Here is a 17,856-nt window from a genome sequence, read left to right on the forward strand (position 1 = left end):
GTGCCCCCCTTGTCAGATTGTGTCTGCAGGCTGCGGGGTTGTGGGCAGAATCACTCACTTCTGAGAGCCCCCAGGCACCGTGGCCACACAGACCAACAGGAGACCAGGGACCCAGAGTGGAATTGAGATCAGAGCCAAAAGTCCCTGCTCTGGGGACCAAGGCACCACCCAGCCTGGGGAGTCCAGCCTCCTCAGTCCCTGGATAAACCAGCCTGCCTAGAAACCGGACAGAAGCAAAGGGGAATAAGTCTGCAGAGAATCGGGCTGAGCTCTAATGAACACAGAAAGAGCTTCCCAGGGCTCTTTCTGTCGCCTCAGGCCACCCACCTCCACTGCTAAAATAAAGCGCCGCTGCAGGCCTGAGCGTATGCAATTTTTTGCTAAAATTAACAGAGACAGAGGTGAAAGACAGAGACCTCCGCCACCTCCAGTGTGTGTCAGCAGAGGTGAAAGACAGAGACCTCCGCCACCTCCAGTGTGCGTCAGCAGGGTGGACGGGCCGGGCCAGCAGGCAGGGGTGGGGGAGTGGAGGGGAGGGCTATACTCACTGCCAGGGCGGCTGGGTAAGGGGCCTCCGCCGGGAACGTGAATGAGGGGCCGGTGGTCACGGGGCTGCTGGGGGGTGGGGTCACAATCAAGCCAGTGGTACTTATGTGAACCTGCCAAGGAAACAGCAGTGAATACAAGGAAGACACCTAACGAAACAGACGAGACCAGCTAACCTTGGGAGGCCAAATCACAATGAAACACACAAAACCTGGAGTGTCTGTTCTGGGGCAAGGCAGAGTCCTGTGCAGGTTATTGAGCCCAAACGTGTAGTGGGCGTCATGTGCGTCAGACGCCAAGGAGCCCCTTGATAAACACTGGTCTCGACATCTCATGTGTAGGATCCCATGGCCACTGCCTCACATGGGTGTGGCCTGGACCTGTCTGGTGCACGACGAGCCAGCCCATCAGCACCTCCCCAAGGATCCAGTTCAGGGGGGCTCTCTGGATGCTCACCTGTCCGCTAGCACACTGAATCTATGTACACGCTTAAGGCACATGGTGCTGTCTTCAGGATCACATCTCAGGACCTGCACCTTCCCATGGGGACCCGTAATTAAAATGCAGCTGCCCAGATGTGCCGCGGATTGCAGGCAACTGTTTACAAAACCCTTCAGGAAATGATGCCAAACCAAACTTCCAGTGTTCAAAGGTGTCTTATCCAGAACACTACCTGAGATGAATTCACTAGGAAGAAACTGAGTTATTCAGGTCCCTTGGTGCCTGTGTTGAGCTACGGGATTGATTTCCCTCCTGCTGCACCCCAGCGTGACTGCAGACATCTGGAGGAGGGTGGCTCCTGCCCAGATGGGCCATCCTCCTTCCACTATTAAAGGTGGAAGGAAGGTGACTGCCTGCAACCTTGCTCTCCAGCAAACAGTGTCACACCAAAACTGCTGGGCTTTGTGTAACAAGAACTTAATCCTAAACCTAGTTTCCTCAGTCCCAACGATTAGGAAGAAGATGCTCAAGACAGAGACAGGCTCCAAATGAATTCCCAGGGGACCTGAAGGAACTTTCAATTCCCCAGGACAAGGCGCTGCCAAGGTGGGGAAACCAGCACATGGCTGATCTTCACAGGTAAGTCTGTGCTGCTGGAATTCACACCCTCCTGAACCGTTACGGCGGCCCGTACCTGAGAGGGTGCGCTGCAGGAGAGCCCGGCCAGCTCGCCGATGCGCGCCGCGGCCGCGGGGTTGCTGGAGCTGATGAGGACCGGGGGGCTGATCTCCATGGAGTGGCGCTGCTGGGCGGCCTGCGACGCCTTGCTGGCCATGCTCAGTGAGGTGAACGAGTGCCGCTTCTTGGTGTTCTTCTTGCCGTCTGGCTGTTTGGGGGCCGTGCTGCTCGGGGTGGTGGCCAGGGCGCCCTCCCCAGCCGCGACCGCTGGCCCGGGGGGCTGGTCCCACTCGATCAGCTGCTTGGCTGCCGAGTTAAACTGCAAAGTGACAAGAGAGATGGGGTCACACGACAGGGACTCTCGACACACCTGTGTCTAAAGCTGAGTGTCAGTCCTTCAGAGTCTCCGTCTGCGAGTACAGGCCTTTCCCACGTGCAGCGCCTTGTCTCAACACGGGGACTGCACTGTTCCTACATCACAGACAGATGCTAAACTGAGAACAAGTAATTCCAACCTCACACCAACAAGGTTGAGAACATATTCCCCCCTCAAGAACCTTCAGAATATCTAATTGCTTTTTTCACTTAATGACAGCTTATTGTATCTAGCTCTGGGTTGTATACACAAGCATGCCTTCCATGATTGGCTGTCTTTTTTTGTTGTTGTTGAAGGATAATTGTTTTACAGAATTTTGTTGTTTTCTGTCAAACTTCAACATGAATCAGCCATAGATACGGTAACAAAGATTTATTTCAGCCACCAGAGGAAACGCAGAGAACGGTGAGCAGCAGGCTGTGTGGTCAGCCTGTTGACACCGATCTTGGCTCAGCCAGGCTGCTTCCGGGCAGTGACCGTGGCTGTGAGCATGTGCACACTCCCAAGGGAATTCACTTCCCGCCTCCCTGCCCTGTGCAGGGGCCTCCCAGAAACATCAGTAGAAACTCCTGATTACCATCGTTCCGTCACATGCCCATTACTTTCCTGAGCTTACATTTTGAATTATAACAGGCTAAGACCTGAAACCCAAGTCCTGTTGACTGGTGAACTGGCCTGTTTGAAAAGCTGCCTGAGTGCAAAGCCAGGGCAAAGCTGCCCACGGGGCTGGGAATGCCAGCAAGAGAGGAAAAACACAGGCAGCCCGTGCTCCCCGAGGGCAGAAACAATACTTCCAGAAAGCTTCCATGACAGCCAGCTGCACCCAGACAGTGCAGTAATGGGGAACACTGAGTGCAGTGTGATCTCTTAACCAACATGCAGATGACAAGCAACCTCCTCAGAGGCGAAAGCTGCTCGGTCGTGTCCAGCTCTTTGCGAGCCCATGGACTGTAGCCTGCCAGGCTCCCCTGTCCATGGGATTTTCCAAGCAAGAATACTGGAGTGGGTTGCTGTTCCCTTTTCCAGGGGAGCTTCCCAAACCGGGGACTGAACCCTGGTCTCCCGCATTGCAGGCAGACTCTTTACCATCTGAGCCCCCAGGGAAGCCCAGCTGCTCAGAGGGAACCTGGAAAGTCAGAGGACAGTGGACACTGTCCCGCCCCAGCACTCTGCAGACACCTCTTTCTGTCCTCCTTCCAGATGTACTGTCACATCTTGAGAGGCGAAGGCTGCCTCCCACCTATGGTTGAGGATGTCCTTCTAGAAGGATGGGAATCCTGTTGGTGATGCTCAAGGACTCACTCTTGCTCTGGCAGCAGCAGCTTGGGAGGTGTGGTGTCCGAGCCCTGAAACCCTGGCTCCCTGGGGACTCAGTCAGAACCTAGTCTGACAGTTTTTCTAGCATGAGCTCATCCCTCCTTCAAGGCATGGGTTCTTTCCACGTGGTAACTTTCAAGACTTGTGGGGAGTAGTGCCCGTTAATGCCCAAATGCTGGGGGGCGGGATGGATCACAACGCCACTGTGCTGGGGATGGGGGCTGGGCTGCTAGGAAAGGGCAGCCGTATTCCAGCACCAACATGGCATGTGGCCAAGAGACCCAGGATTCACGATGTTGCCCTCTACGGCCACACCACCCCGAAAACACCCGATCTCATCAGAATTCATGCTGCTGCCTCCATCCTTCTTACCCCAAACCCATCACCCAGTGAGACGGAAGACCCACTCTGCAATGCTAGAGCTCAGGGGTCCGGGCACACCTCCCTCCACGGTGAGCCAATCAGACAGGAAAGCAAGGACCCGATGACTTTCCATGGAATGTCATGGAATTCTGTTTCTTCAAGTACACACACACACACACACACACACACACACACACACACACACACAGGGTTTCATTGTGCTTACACACTGTTGGAATGCAATTTGATTTCAAGTTGGCCACAGGCTGTATGTGGCCTTTGCTGACCTGGCTGCCCTGTGACATCTTAGGAGCTAAAACCTCTCAGCCAGCCCCAGGGGTCAGCGATCTCCCAGAGGAAGTCTGTCTGAACTTCTGTGCAGCTTTCTCTGAACAGCCTTCTCTGGTCACAATCCGTGTTCATGAACACACTCCCCACCCTCAGAACACCTGTTCTGTGCCCTAGAACACCCTCCCCCAGTCCTGTGTGTGGACCAGCAGGGACGCATGGGATTGGTCGATCTGAAAACCGATAATGTCCCATTTGGGGAAACTCTGAAACAGAGAAAGAATTAGTCTTACGAGAGGCATAAATAAACATGGGGAAAAATACTGACATAATAACAAGGCAATTTAAGAAATACAAAGATACTTTGTGTGTGTGTGGTTGGCCTGTTTCTCAAAGAGAATACTGTCTTTTTAAAAGAGAGGACTTCACTTTTTCTAAACGAGAACAGAAAAATCTAATGAGAATAAATCTAAAGCTGAATAGTCACCGTTTTCCATAAAGCTTTACAGGGGACTTGGTCTCTAGATTCTGAGCATCAGAGCATGGACACAGTAGGTCTGCATAGAGGAACCTTGTCTAATTCATAACCGGGTGTTTGCTCCTCAACGGGATGGGTTTTCAATAAAAGGCAAATAAAGACTTTAAATATAGATTATATAAATAATGTGTTTGTTATTTTAAACAGGAAATGGTGTCGATTATCATGAGTGAAAGGTGACAGGCCTCAGCCAGCTTCTGCCTGCATCTCCTCCCCTGACCATCCTGGACCTGTTTCCCAGACCTCTTCTGTTCGACAGTTCAGAACACTCCCTTGCATGTACTTTCCATGGAGATGTTGTTAATTAAGCACCTGCCTGGTTAATTTTAACACAAAAGAAACTAAACTCTCTCCACTGACAGCATCTTGTGAGAAGCCTTTCCTGTGAGCAGAGGCAGGCTGGCTGTGTGGTGCCCACCCATCTCCTTTTGTGCACCCTGCCTGCACAGCCACATCCACAAGGCAAACTCCCCAAAGGGAAGCTGTCAGGTTCAAGTGCAGCCTAAAGCATTTTTGAATGATATTGCCAAGTTGCACTTTCAAAAAAGCGTCCATTCTCGTCACCTCTGACAAAAAAGTGAATAAAAAGTCCCTGTTTCGCATACTGTTAGCAGTATCAGGCGTTACTGATGTTTTGTTACAATTTCTAACAGTTATAGTATTAGGCATTACCATTAAAAAAAAATCTCTATCAGATGAAGAGGCAATTTTTATTTTCTTTTGTTTTTCTCTATTAATGAGATTAAGTATGTTTTTCTCTTTCCCTAGGAATTGCTTATTCCCACACTATCCATTTTTCTATTGAGTTGGTATTTTTCTTATACATTTATGAGTTCTCTTTATATAGAATATAAATGTTTCTTTAATATATTGGAATACTATGTATGCATGTATATATATACATATACAAGAGTATATATATTCTCCTTGGAAGAAAAGCTAGGGCAAACCTAGGCAGTGTATTAAAAAGCAAGACACCATTTTGCTGGCAAAGGTCCATCTAGTCAAAGCTATGGTTTTTCCAGTAGGTATGTATGGATGTGAGAGTTGGACCATAAAGAAGGTTGAGCATAAAAGAACTGATGCTTTCAAACTGTGGTGCTGGAGAAGACTATTGAGAGTCCCTTGGACTGCAAGGAGATCAAACCAGTCAATCCTAAAGGAAATCAACCCTGAATATTCACTGAAAGGACTGAGGCTAAAACTGACGCTCCAATCCTTTGGCCACCTGATGTGAAGAACTGACTCACTGGAAAAGACTTTGATGCTGGGAAAGATTGAGGGCAAGAGGAGAAGGGGACAACAGAGGATGGGATGGCTGGATGACATCATCGACTCTATGGACATGCACCTGAACAAACTCTGGGAGAGGGTGACGGACAGGGAAGCCTGGTGTGCTGCAGTCCATGGGGTCGCAAAGAATCAGACACGACTTAGCAACTGAACAACAATATATATCCACTGAGTCAGAAATGTTGTTCCAATTCAGCTTTTAACTTGATATATATTTGTCATACATAAATATTTCTTGGATGTGCAAATTTATTCATCTTTTCCATTATGGTATCTTAAGCTAACATCATACTTTAAAAATCTTCTTTTTCTACAATTATTTTTTTAAAAATAAAATCACTTTTCTCCCAGTGTATTTATGGTTCCTCCCTTTGTCCTTCTGGGTGTCTTAACCATGTGGACATTTTCTTTTGCGTAAAGACAGAGACAGGGACAGAGCGTTCTTCCTTCCATGTGGCCCAGCAATTTACATAACCCCATCTTTTCCTGCCAGCTCTGAAAACCCACCTTCACAAGTGAGGGTCTCAACAGAGACCCCTCTGCTGCACTGCCAGGCCAGTGCCCATCCCCAGGGAAGATGCTGTGTGGTGGGAACTCACGCCTCAGCCCCCTTGAAGCAGAAATGAAAAGTGTCTGCCTCACATTACAGTCCTCTGCAAGGTGCTTTCACACAGCGGCAATGGGGATTTTGTGTGTTCATCAGTCTTTCATTGTTTTCTGCAATTTGCGTAACAAGGCTTTTGTTTCTGGATGATCTAAATACAAAAGCAAGCTTTGTCTTTATTCATAAAACAAGGCTCCCCCAGAGCAGAGGAATAACCAGCAGACTGGAAGGGTGACTCAGGAGTGTCTTTAAATGGGTCCAAAAAAGCCTTCCCCAGGTAGCAGCTCCATTCAGATGTCTGTACAGATCTGGTGAAAGAAGAAAAACGCTGGGGTCCCGGAACCATCAGAGGGCGGGGGTGGGGAGGGCGGCCTCTAGACCGGAGCTACCCAGAGAAGCAGAACAGTAGCCACAGGTGTGGTGTGGAATTTTCCAGTAGCCCCATTTTAAAGAATAAAAAGCAGCAGGTAAAATTAATAATGCATTTAATTTCATAAAACTCAGATATCACCACTATGGCATGTAATCAATATGAAAGATTCTGAGATAGGCACATTCCTTTTTTGTACGAGTTTTGCCACCCAGTGTGCTCCGGGCAACTGCCCCACATCCCAGCCAAGACAGGTGCAGCGTGAGTGGCCCCCGAAGATGCACGGGGGGCTCAGGGTCACCTCCTATGGTTCACTGAACACAAGGAACGTGTGGGACAGGAAGGACCTCAACGGTACCCGCCCCACGCAGTGGCATCAGATGCGTCCTGAGCTGGCACAGCTGGCTGGGCACACAGCACCCCAGCCCCATGTGCCACAGGGCCGGGAAGGGCACTCTGGGACCCGTCTCACCTCCAGTCAGGAGGGGCAGCCCCAGCCCCTGAGCTCTGAGCGCATGGTAACTGTCCTCCCCTCTGGTGGGCCTGGCTGTCAGAAAATAAATACACTGGAAGGTTCTGGAACATTCTTTTTCAGGTTTCTGATTTTGAGATGTAAGAGATGAAGTGGGGGGAGCACACCATCAAAAGCCAGAAAGGATTTTCGTTCAGGAAGCTGAGGAAAGTACTCTCCAGAAAGCCACACTCTGAGCCTGGAGGTGAAAGGCCCAGGGGGACTCGGGTCTCTGTCTCCACGGCTGAGTAGTCCTGGGGGACGTTCAAATGAGGTTTCTGTTTTCTCAGGAGCAGGATGGGGACCTCTGCCCTGTGTACCCAGGGGCAGGGGAACGCACATCACCACTGTGGTGTAACACCCAGACGCCCCTGCCCTCATCATGACCTGAGACCCAGCCTGCCCGTCACCTGTCCTGTCTCCACGTGCGTCTCCTACTTTTCAGACATCACACACAGCTGGGCTTGACGATCTCGAAAGTTTTACATACGTACGATGTACAAATGCCTTTCCTCACCCCTTCAGAGCACACAGAGGCCGAGACCTCAGGCCTACGACTGCTATCAGACCTGGAGGGGACATCCCCTGCCCCTACGTTCTCTGAGCGACTGTCACAAGCCCAGCAAGCTACACACTTAAGCTTCTGTAAAATACCTTGATTTTTCCATCTGAACAACAATTGAAACAAAAGCAGGCTGCAGCAGTCTTAGGAGACTCAAATTCGATCCCTACGTCGGGAAGATTCCCTGGAGGAGGAGATGGAAATCCACTCCAGTATTCTTGCCTGGAGAATCCCATGGACAGAGGAGCCTGGTGGGCCACAGCCCATAGGGTTAGAAAGAATCAGACACGACCGAAGTGACTTAGCACACACGCACGCACTCTGCAAGCCAAGTGTGGACGCCCTGCAAGTATTGCTAGCTGGGGTCTCTGCAGGGGCAGGAAACTCGGAGAAGACACAGGACCAGGAGGGTGCCCAAAACCGCAGGTGAGAAGAAGACCCCCAGCCGCCAAGGAGGCAAGAGACGGGGGCAGTAGTTGTGATGGTAACTCTTACAAGGAAAGGAAGGAGGAAGCATCATGGCAGGAGTCGCCAGCACTGGGAAAACAAATCAAGAGGAGAGCAGAGGGGACACAGTTAGCCAGCAGTCGGGAGGGCGACGACCACAGGGAATTCTGGCAGGAAAGGGAGGGGGGGTGCAGACAGGGGAATGGCCTGCGGGACGCGAGAGGCTGCCCCCTCCCAGGACGCGGAGCCTGGCGGTGAACACCTGAAATGCAAAGCAGGCACACAGGCGTGGCCCAGCCCAGGTAAGCAGGTGCACGGGGAGGCCACACCAGGAGGGCCAGAGCCCCAGAGCTGCGTTGGGGTGTGGGACTTCCCTCTTCCTGCCACCTGCAGAGAAACGATTGTTCACACAGCCATGAGGCAGGGAACCCGCCACGTCGCTGTCATCAGGGCCACCAGGGCGGCTGCTCCACACCTCCTGACTCAGTTACTGAAGCTCATCAACTTCACCACAGGGGCCGGTCCCCAGGGGCTTCACACTTAAGATGAAACAGACCACACACATGTGCAGAACAGGGCACACACGCATCCTGTTTCTCTCAGGACACAGGACAGGCCTCAACTCTTGCTTAATAGAAAGCCTCAGTTACTACCAAATTTAGTATGTACATAACAATGTACTAAGGATTTCAAATGACAAAATTTAAGGCCTTAAACTATGGTGGCTTTGATTAAGGTATGATTTCCCTCTTAAAAAAGGCAACCTCAGTAATCTGACGTTGTTGAATATTTCATCACTTCTGAAAATCAACCTTCTGGGTGTTCAAACTTGAAAAGCTGTCATTATTCTTGATAAAATATCCTCAACACTTCTCAAGTGAAGCTTGAAGATCATAGTGACTCTGTGCCAGCCTTACGAAGACTAGCTCTCAGCACATGAGTTCAGAGGCAACAGCAAGGCAGGGGGTCTAGGGCAGACCCAGGCTGTTGGAGAAAGACTACAAATCACCTCTCAGTTACTGGATGGGTGTCCCCAAACAAGATGCTTAACTTATTTTAAAAACGGAAAAATAACTAAACTACAGTGTAGCTCTCAGAATCATTTCACAGTCACAAAAACTGGTGGAGAGTGGCACTCTATTTGTGCAGAGAAAGGCAGAGTCAGACATGTACTGTCATTAAATCACACAGAGCAGGAAGGAAAGAATATTTACCAAGATGACATGTGATGGGCCTAAGAGTTATTTCTCCCCCAACTCCTCTGCAACACGATTATATCAGAGAAATAAAATGATTAACAGTATTCTTCACATATGACAAGGCTCCCAGGAAAACACGGAACCCTGCACACACATCACTACCCTCTAGGCACAAGCCAGGCTGTAAGAACGGACAAGCTGCAACCGGGGAAGTCTGATGCAAGGACTTTGTGTTTTGTTTCCACAAAGGAGAATCAGGAAAGAACAGCTTCCTGAGAAAGGACAGTTTCCATCAGGACCCTGAAGAGAGGTGTGTTTCCACAGACACAAGGACAAAGAAACATCTCTGATGAGTTGTAAAGACAGAAATTCCAAGGGACCAGCCTAGTGAGGGCCCAGGGGGATGTGGCCAGGCTAAAGAACTGGTGGACTCCGGAGGAAAGCACAGCATACATCAGACACCAGCTGGTCACTCACGTGGCCTCTGCTCCAGGCTCGACAGGACGCGAGCATGTTCATGTTCTGTGGAACTGCCCGCTCACGCAGCAAGAAATAAGCAAACATTAACCCATCTTTAGAATCTCAGCTCTCAGAGGGTTTTCCTCACGGAAAACAAAGGGAAACTCTTAAACGGGACTGCTGCGTAATAGAGCGTAAACTGCCGAGTAAACCCTGGCCTGATTTCCTTTTTTTCTGAGTAGGTCTGGGCAGGTTGCCTCCAGCTGTCCACAGTGAGCAGGGTATTTCCTGGCGTCCAGAGCCGACCTGCCCTGAGAACTTCAGAGTCCGAGCCCTCACTTTCGTCACTGTGGTAAAACGAAATGCCACTATTACACCAAGCTGACAACACTCAGAAGACCTGAGAAGCCTCAGGACGGGGCAGAGCCCACGGGCTGAAGACACTACTCAACGCAGGGCTGGCAGACTCGGCCAGCTCGACTTGCAGATGGATGAACATACGATGCTGGGCATTCAGTAAGTCTCCCTCGTTGATTCCTAAACCGTATCTCTGAATTGCATTTATAAACCTTAATTTACCTCAGAATTGAAGGAGAAAGGCTTCCTGACTTTCCAACAACTTTATAGAAATTACTTCAGAATTGAAGGGGTATTGGGGAAGCCAAGCAATATAGTAAGTCTCTTTACAACTTCTCCCCAATTTTCCTACACTTCTCGTTTTAAACAAATGATTTCAATGAATTGAACATTTCACTTTTGCATCTGAAAGGAAAACAATACTCCCTTAAATGTGAATGACAGAATATCCTTTTATATCGTTTGGTCTGCTCTGACTGAGAGAGCGAAGCCAATGGCTCTGACCCTTGGCTCTCATTCTCTAGGGCAAAGACTCTAGGTGAAGGAGTAAAGTGAACCGTGCTCTTCGCTCCTCTGAGGAGCACCTTGGCAAATGCCAACTCTGCACCTAAACCTCCATGTGTAACTCCCTGGAACACGGACGATGTTTCCCAAGCCCCTACGTCCACAGCTCTCACTCCCCTGAAAGCCGCACCTATGCTCCTAGAGATACACACGTGGTCTTCTCTAATCAGGGCTGATGACACACTTCTGGTCTCTGGCCACAGAAGTGTCTCCCAAGATTTGTCTACAGGCTGATTCTGAAAGCTGAAAACAACAAACACCACCTAATCACTACGCCTTCAACATGCATGGTTTGTTGTGTGTCACTGATAACTCCATAAAGTTAATTTAGAAAAATGAGGATCCTTAACAATTAGGCTACCCGACTTCTGCTCAAAGTGGGCCAAAGGAATAGTGCCAAGCTGCTGAAAATTCATCTCACAAACAATCAGGGAGACGACCTGGAGAGGCTGCAGGATCTAACCCACAGGGTGTCAGTACTGTTTCCTTGGTCTGGAGAAGTCTAAACTGGGCATAACCAAGCACTCATCCAGCTCCATTAAAAAACGAACAAACAAAACCAAAGAACTTCCAGAAGTCACTAGAGAGACTCTGTGCTTCGAGGATGGTGGTGTCCAAAGGTAACACTAAGATAACCTGGCAAGAAAATGTCAGTCCTCACTGAAAGAGGTGAAGGTCAGCAACATCCAAGTCCAGCTCATTTCCGGTGTCAGCTCACCAGGTCCTTAGGCTGCCCACTCCACTGGCGTTCGGTGAGGCGACTAGGAGTGGCGCTGTGCACGGGAGCCCAGGTGAGCCAGAGGGAAAGGCGCTGGGCCCAGGAGCTCAGGCCCCACCAAGGGGTGCGCAGGGCAGAGGGCAACACCCACAGAGGAGACACAGACGGGGGACACTGTGCAGTGCAGAAATGACAAGGGCAGCGGTGGTGGCTGCAGTCGCCCCGTAGCACACACACATCTCACAGGTGCAGGCAATGCTCAGCACTGCCAGCCCAGCTCACCCCGCGGCTTTGCTTCACAGATGGGGACACAGCCACTCTACAACCGCTGGTCCAGCCAGGACTGGGGTCCTGGCCCTCTGGGCTCAGAGTCCAAGTTCTTCCAGGACCATAGCGCCCTCTGTGTGAGGCAGGGCAGCTGCAGAGGAAGACTCACTCTGCAGGAGGTGCCGAGATCTAATTGAGGGATACACCCCCCCCCCCACCCACACACCACCTCGCCCCTGCCAGCACCAACCACAGAACAAGACTGCAGTCCACCAGGCCATGCCCACTTCACGCCACCTCCACTTTCACATTCCAGCTGTAGCAGAGTTGCTAACTAAATTTTTTGTTGGAAAACCTGAGTGATAGTTTACATGCATGACTAGATTTAATGAAAATGTACAGCTCATAAGCCCACAATACGCAACAATGTCTGAGTATTGTCCAAAATGCCATATTTAGCACTTACTTCATCCCAACTTTTGGCATGCTAAGAATCATGTCATCTTTGTCCAAATGACCCTGAAATGTGAGTGAGTCAGCTCTGAATTAATGAGGGTGTTAAAATCTTCCGTACGGTTTTAGAGGAGCCTGGTATTTCTGAACAAAGAAAGTAGCAAGCTACTGGTTTCTTCTGAAACCACATTCAGTCCTTGACAAACACAGCCTTTTACACATATCTTGATGTGGTTTCTCCAAGAGTCCCCTGGGTTTCCCCAGAGAACGTCTATCTTCCTTCCTTCCTAGTTTCCCACGTCCAGGGAGATCCATCCAAAGAACAGAATCCACAGAATCGAGGCTCCGATGAGCAAGTCTCCGGGGGTGGGGGGGGGTATGATGCGATCAAGGCAAAGACCCCTCCTCTTCAGAGCCCTGAGGGGCAGAATTCAAGGACATTCACATGGTCTTTCTCTTCCTGCTCATTTCCCACCAGACTCCCCTCTGTTCAAACCCTGAAGATTCTGGTACTTTAATCAGAGGTCATTTGTCACCTCTTGTGACACAGGTCAGGAGCAGGATACACAGTCCTGGTGCTGGAGGGGGGTGGGATTGAGACAGGAGATGGAGGGAGGGGTGGGGGGTCACAGGGGAGGGGACAGCACCCCAGCAGTGCCTCTAACGCCCTGGGTTCCCCACTCAGCTCTCTCCTCACCCACTGCTGATGCTGAGCTCCCGACTTGAGCCCAAGATCCTGCTGCAGGCCTGCCCCCACCCCCCCACCCCCCCTCCCCCACCGCCATCCCGGTCAGAGTTGCTGCCTCAGGCAAGTCCCGCCCGCAGCCATCTCTGCAGACCAGCCGCCCAGCAGGACTTGGGGTTCCAGCCCTGCTGGTGAGGCTGTGACAGCCCGTATGCTGCTCTGGAGACTTGGCCCTGAGCTGACTTCCTCATGGGATGGGACACTGGGGCCCTTAAGGACTGTGCGGCTGTCCTCTGGGTCACGTCTAATCTGAGCTCTGGACCGCAGTGCACAGGCCACAGCGGGGTCAGGGCCCCTGAGATGCCTCATCACACGTACCTGCTCGATCCTCAGGAGTAAGTCTGGGGCAGCACCGTGCAAAAGTCAGAGGCACCTAACACGGTGCAGACCTCAATGTGTGTCTGCAAGGTGTAAGAAAATAATTTACAACTGGGTTTCTGTAACATCGTCTGTTTTTACAGCGGGGACAGTCTGAGCCCTGAAGGGGTTTATGGAGCAAGAGAAAGACATTACTCAGGAAAGAGCCCCAGTTTGTGATTCCCAACACTAGCTGGGTTCATTCCATGTGAGGCTGGCCTGTACAGCCACCTGTCCTTTACTTGAATTTTGTAGGTGCTATTGAAATCTACCCTTCTCCCCTAAAGGCTGAACCCCATGCCAATCTCCAGGTGCCAGGAATGTCCATCCAACGGCCAGACATCAACGACAAGCTCACAGTCCCCACCCTCCCCCCAAGAGAGACGATCTGTTCACTCGTCTCAACTGGCAAAACTGCAGTTCAAATGAGGAAACTACTCTTGTGAAATTAAGAGGCAGGAGAATACAAGTACTTTGAACCTGGGCAGACGTTTATCTTCCCAACCAAAGTCAGAGTAAATAATCCTCATGACTCAAGCGACTCTCAGTGACTCTGGGTTTGCTGTGGGTGGATCATTCATGCCCGTCACTCAAATTCTATACCCGCCCGGTAACAAAAGCACGGTAGTCCTCTTGCACACCTGCCTGGTGTGGAGGCCAGCACTTGCACGCCAAGTGCTGGCTTGTAGCTCAGCTCACACAGGTGGAGACAGGCTCTCATTACTAAGCTCGTGTACCCACGCTCCCAACAGTAACCATCCAAATACCTGGAAACGCGTGTCACCTTCCATGACCACGGTTAGAATACGTAAACAATGTACGGGAAGGGGTACCTGAGAGCTGAGAATTTCCTCTGTTCTTTACTTCCAAAGAAGGAAAAACAATTGTGATAAACAAGAACATTTGAAGGATATGAACAACACTCCAGGTGTGTACACAATCTGAATTACCTTTCCACGGTTACATGGTAGTCAAAGTAGTTTATTATGAAAACGGGGCCATCTCACTGTCTACAGGGAGACTGAACGGCGGCTCTAATGACACAATTTGTCATTCTTGTTCTGAGGATCATGTCAAAACAAATGCCTCAGGTGAAAAGGCACAAACGTGATGTGGTTTTACTTTGATACATGCGTTGACATCTTAAAAACAGAATCGCCTTCAATTTCCCAGCAGCCTATGCGCCTCTTACTCTCTGGCCTGTGCACATGTTGGCCGTCCTGCGTGAGTGTCCTTTCTGCTGTGAAAAGGCACCTCTTCCATTTTCTTGGTGAAGCGCTACCTACCTAACCACAGAGACATCGCTAAGAACTTGCTTCTTCCCAGAAGCCTTATCTCAGCTAACCTTGCAGGGTTGTCTGGGCTGGTGTTTCAGTCTCTGAAACGTCTTCAACTTTGTTTTTGGCATTAAATCCTTTTTTAAAAAATTATGTTTATTTTTTATTTGATGGAAAATTGCTTACAATTTTGTGTTGGTTTCTGCCACACAACAACGCAATTCAGTCATAATTATATATAAATACCCCTTTGTTTTTTGTATGAAACTCTTATGACTAAAGGACATGAAACTTTATTATATATGATGTTACAAAGTGAAAGTGAAGTCATTCAGTCATGTCCGACTCTTTGCGACCCCATGGACTGTATCATGCCAGGGTCCTCTCTGTCTATGGAATTCTCCAGGCAAGAATACTGGAGTGGGTTGCCATTTCCTTCTCCAGGGGATCTTCCCGACCCAGGGACTGAACCCGGGTCTCCCGCATTGCAGGCAGACTCTTTACCATCTGAGCCACCAGGGAAGCCCATGATGTTACAAGGCCTACTGTAAATTATAACTTCCTAGTTCATTTTTGGAGAAGGCTATGGCACCCCACTCCAATACCCTTGCCTGGAAAATCCCATGGACGGAGGAGCCTGGTGGGCTGCAGTCCATAGGGTCGCTAAGAGTCAGACACGGCTGAGCGACTTCACTTTCAATTTTCATTTTCATGCATTGGAGAAGGAAATGGCAACCCACTCCAGTGTTCTTGCCTGGAGAATCCCAGGGACGGGGGAGCCTGGTGGGCTGCCATCTATGGGGTTGCACAGAGTTGGACACGACTGAAGAGACTTAGCAGCAGCAGCAGTTCATTTTTAATTTAGTTTGTTGATTCTTTAATACAACATATTACTTAGTACATACTCCTAAAGGGAGACTTTGCTGAATCAGATTGGCTGTATGTTTCTGAATAAAGCTGATTTAAGTGGGGAGGGTGGCTAAGTGGCTGCTGGGATGAAGTGTGGGCAGTTCATTGCTTAATTAATGCTGACTGGAGGCTACGCTGCAAACCAGTGTTTGAGTTCTGAGGTGTGGCACATAAACACAGAGATACACGCATCTCCCACCTTAGTCAGGACCTCACCACCCACCCTCCGACCCCCAAACTGCAAATGGAACCCAGAGGCTACAGGCAGCTGAGGGTCCCCACTCGACAGACATGCCAATGCTCTTAGCAGGGGACAAAGTACAGAGCTCAAACATCTCACAGTCCCCTGCTCCTCAGGAACTGTAGGGCAGGATAGAGGGATTCCATCCCACAGTCTAGAGCAGGGGCATTCCTGGGGCTTTCTGCTGTGAGGGCTCTTTTTTTCCTTAAGTAGACTAGGTTTTTGTCTTTCTTTGTTCCCTAGTTTTATCCAAGTAAGGGATATGCAACACTGTATCACTTAAGTGTGCAACAGTGAGGCGACGAGTGTGTATACTGAGAAATGATGGTGAGGACTCCTGAATACTCACCCTGCACACTTAAGACTGCTCCGCTAAGCAGGATACTAACACGACTGATGCTTCCACACACTGACTCACCTCAACATATGAAATTGGGAATATTCCTATCTTGTCTGCCAGCATGCCTTCAGCCCAGTTTTCATCCACTCTGCGGATCACAGTTAGAACGTCGTCCTAAAGAGACACCAACAGACATTACTCCTCCTGACCCTAGGAAGCGTGCCACCCAATTTTCTTTTTAACAGGAGACTCAAGTTGTAAGAGCACATGAATTAAGATGCCATGCCACGTCTTTGGGATGTGACCACAATGAGGTGATGAACTGAAGGGCACCAGACCAGACTAGCAGCCTGTCGGCACCTGCCACCGCACCCACGCCCTGAACTCCCGTTCTAGATGGACTCTCAGGCTCTGCTCACCTTCTCTCCGATGAAACACCAAAAGCCCATTTAAATGTACATCCTACGGTCTTTCTTTACCAAAAACACACAACATTCTGGTCAAAATCCCAGAGCATTTTATCAATTCAGTAGATACAGTCTGGTATGCTTTTCAGCAAAGAAATTTACATATAAAATAAGGAAGTAATGATGCTTCATTTTGTTATTCATAATTCAGGGAGTTAAAATCCCCGAGTGGCATGCACCCACCCGAAAACATAGCTTAGAATTACATTTAGGCCCGAAATATGAAAATGATAGCATACAGCACGTCAACCAAAATTATCTTTCATAGAGAACACTCTGCGCACAAAATTACTGTCTTTCTGATCTGAGAAGCCTGCTTCCACATATTTTTAGAAGCACAGAGAGAGAGTTCACATAAAACTATTGTATTTTTTTGTACAGGCCATAGTTCATGCATGGAGGTACACAGAAGAGCTGGCAAACAGAAGGCAATGTGCTCTAACTTTACCTTTGCAAACGGAAGGCAATCTTTGTCAGCTTCCTTGTCTTTAACTTCAAAGTCATAAAGTGCTTTGCACTGAGGCGGGGGCTGAGGTAACGGTTTGATGATCTGCACGAAGTTGGTGGGGAAGAAGCCGTGGACGCCGCCAACCTCTCCGTGGTACCAGTTCTCATCCACCTGTCGCCGCAGGACAATGATGTCGCCTTTGCTGAACTTTAGGTCCCCGGGCTCCTTGCCTTCGTAGTTGTATAATGCTTTGGCACATGGTAACTGAGGTATTCCCTGAAGGAAAGAGGGGAGTTTTAATGAAAGAACTGTCCCAAATTGTCTGAAAATTCAACTGTTTCACTGTGGTTGTTAATAGGTCCAGATCAAATACACACTTTGTCTTAGGAAGATAATTCCACATAAAAAACTGCATGTGTGTGTGTGTCACCAAGAGCAAACAAAACCATGTCACACGAGGAAATAACAGCAGACACCCCTGGACCCTGAGAAGGCACTCTATTCCTAAGGCTAATGTAGCCAGGCTTCCACCCTATTCAGGGTTTTTAGGATGTGGAATACCGCTAAGCTGGCTTCCTGGCATAAAATTCAAAAACTCATTAAAAACTTAAATTCTGACATTAACTGCACCAAAAAGAAGGCTGAGTGCTAAAGGCTGCAAGGAGGTCAATCCTAAAGGAAATCAACCCTGAATATTTGTTGGAAGGACTGATGCTGAAGC

At 49.5% G+C, this 17,856-nt stretch overlaps 1 protein-coding gene across 4 annotated transcripts in view; it reads right to left on the bottom strand.

The window, feature by feature from the left end:
- SH3RF1 (SH3 domain containing ring finger 1) overlaps nt 1–17,856 on the bottom strand; it is a 162,888-nt gene that overhangs the window by 30,303 nt on the left and 114,729 nt on the right. For all 4 annotated transcript variants that reach the window (XM_018051793.1, XM_018051795.1, XM_018051794.1 and 1 more), the window contains exons 3-6: nt 17,136–17,411; nt 16,299–16,394; nt 1,682–1,984; nt 549–659 (exon numbers count right to left, since the gene is read on the bottom strand). In XM_018051793.1, coding sequence (XP_017907282.1) covers nt 549–659; nt 1,682–1,984; nt 16,299–16,394; nt 17,136–17,411 — 786 coding nt within the window. The remainder of the gene's footprint in view (nt 1–548; nt 660–1,681; nt 1,985–16,298; nt 16,395–17,135; nt 17,412–17,856) is intronic.

This window comes from Capra hircus, chromosome 8 (genome assembly GCF_001704415.2).
Source record: "Capra hircus breed San Clemente chromosome 8, ASM170441v1, whole genome shotgun sequence".
NCBI lineage: Eukaryota > Metazoa > Chordata > Mammalia > Artiodactyla > Bovidae > Capra > Capra hircus.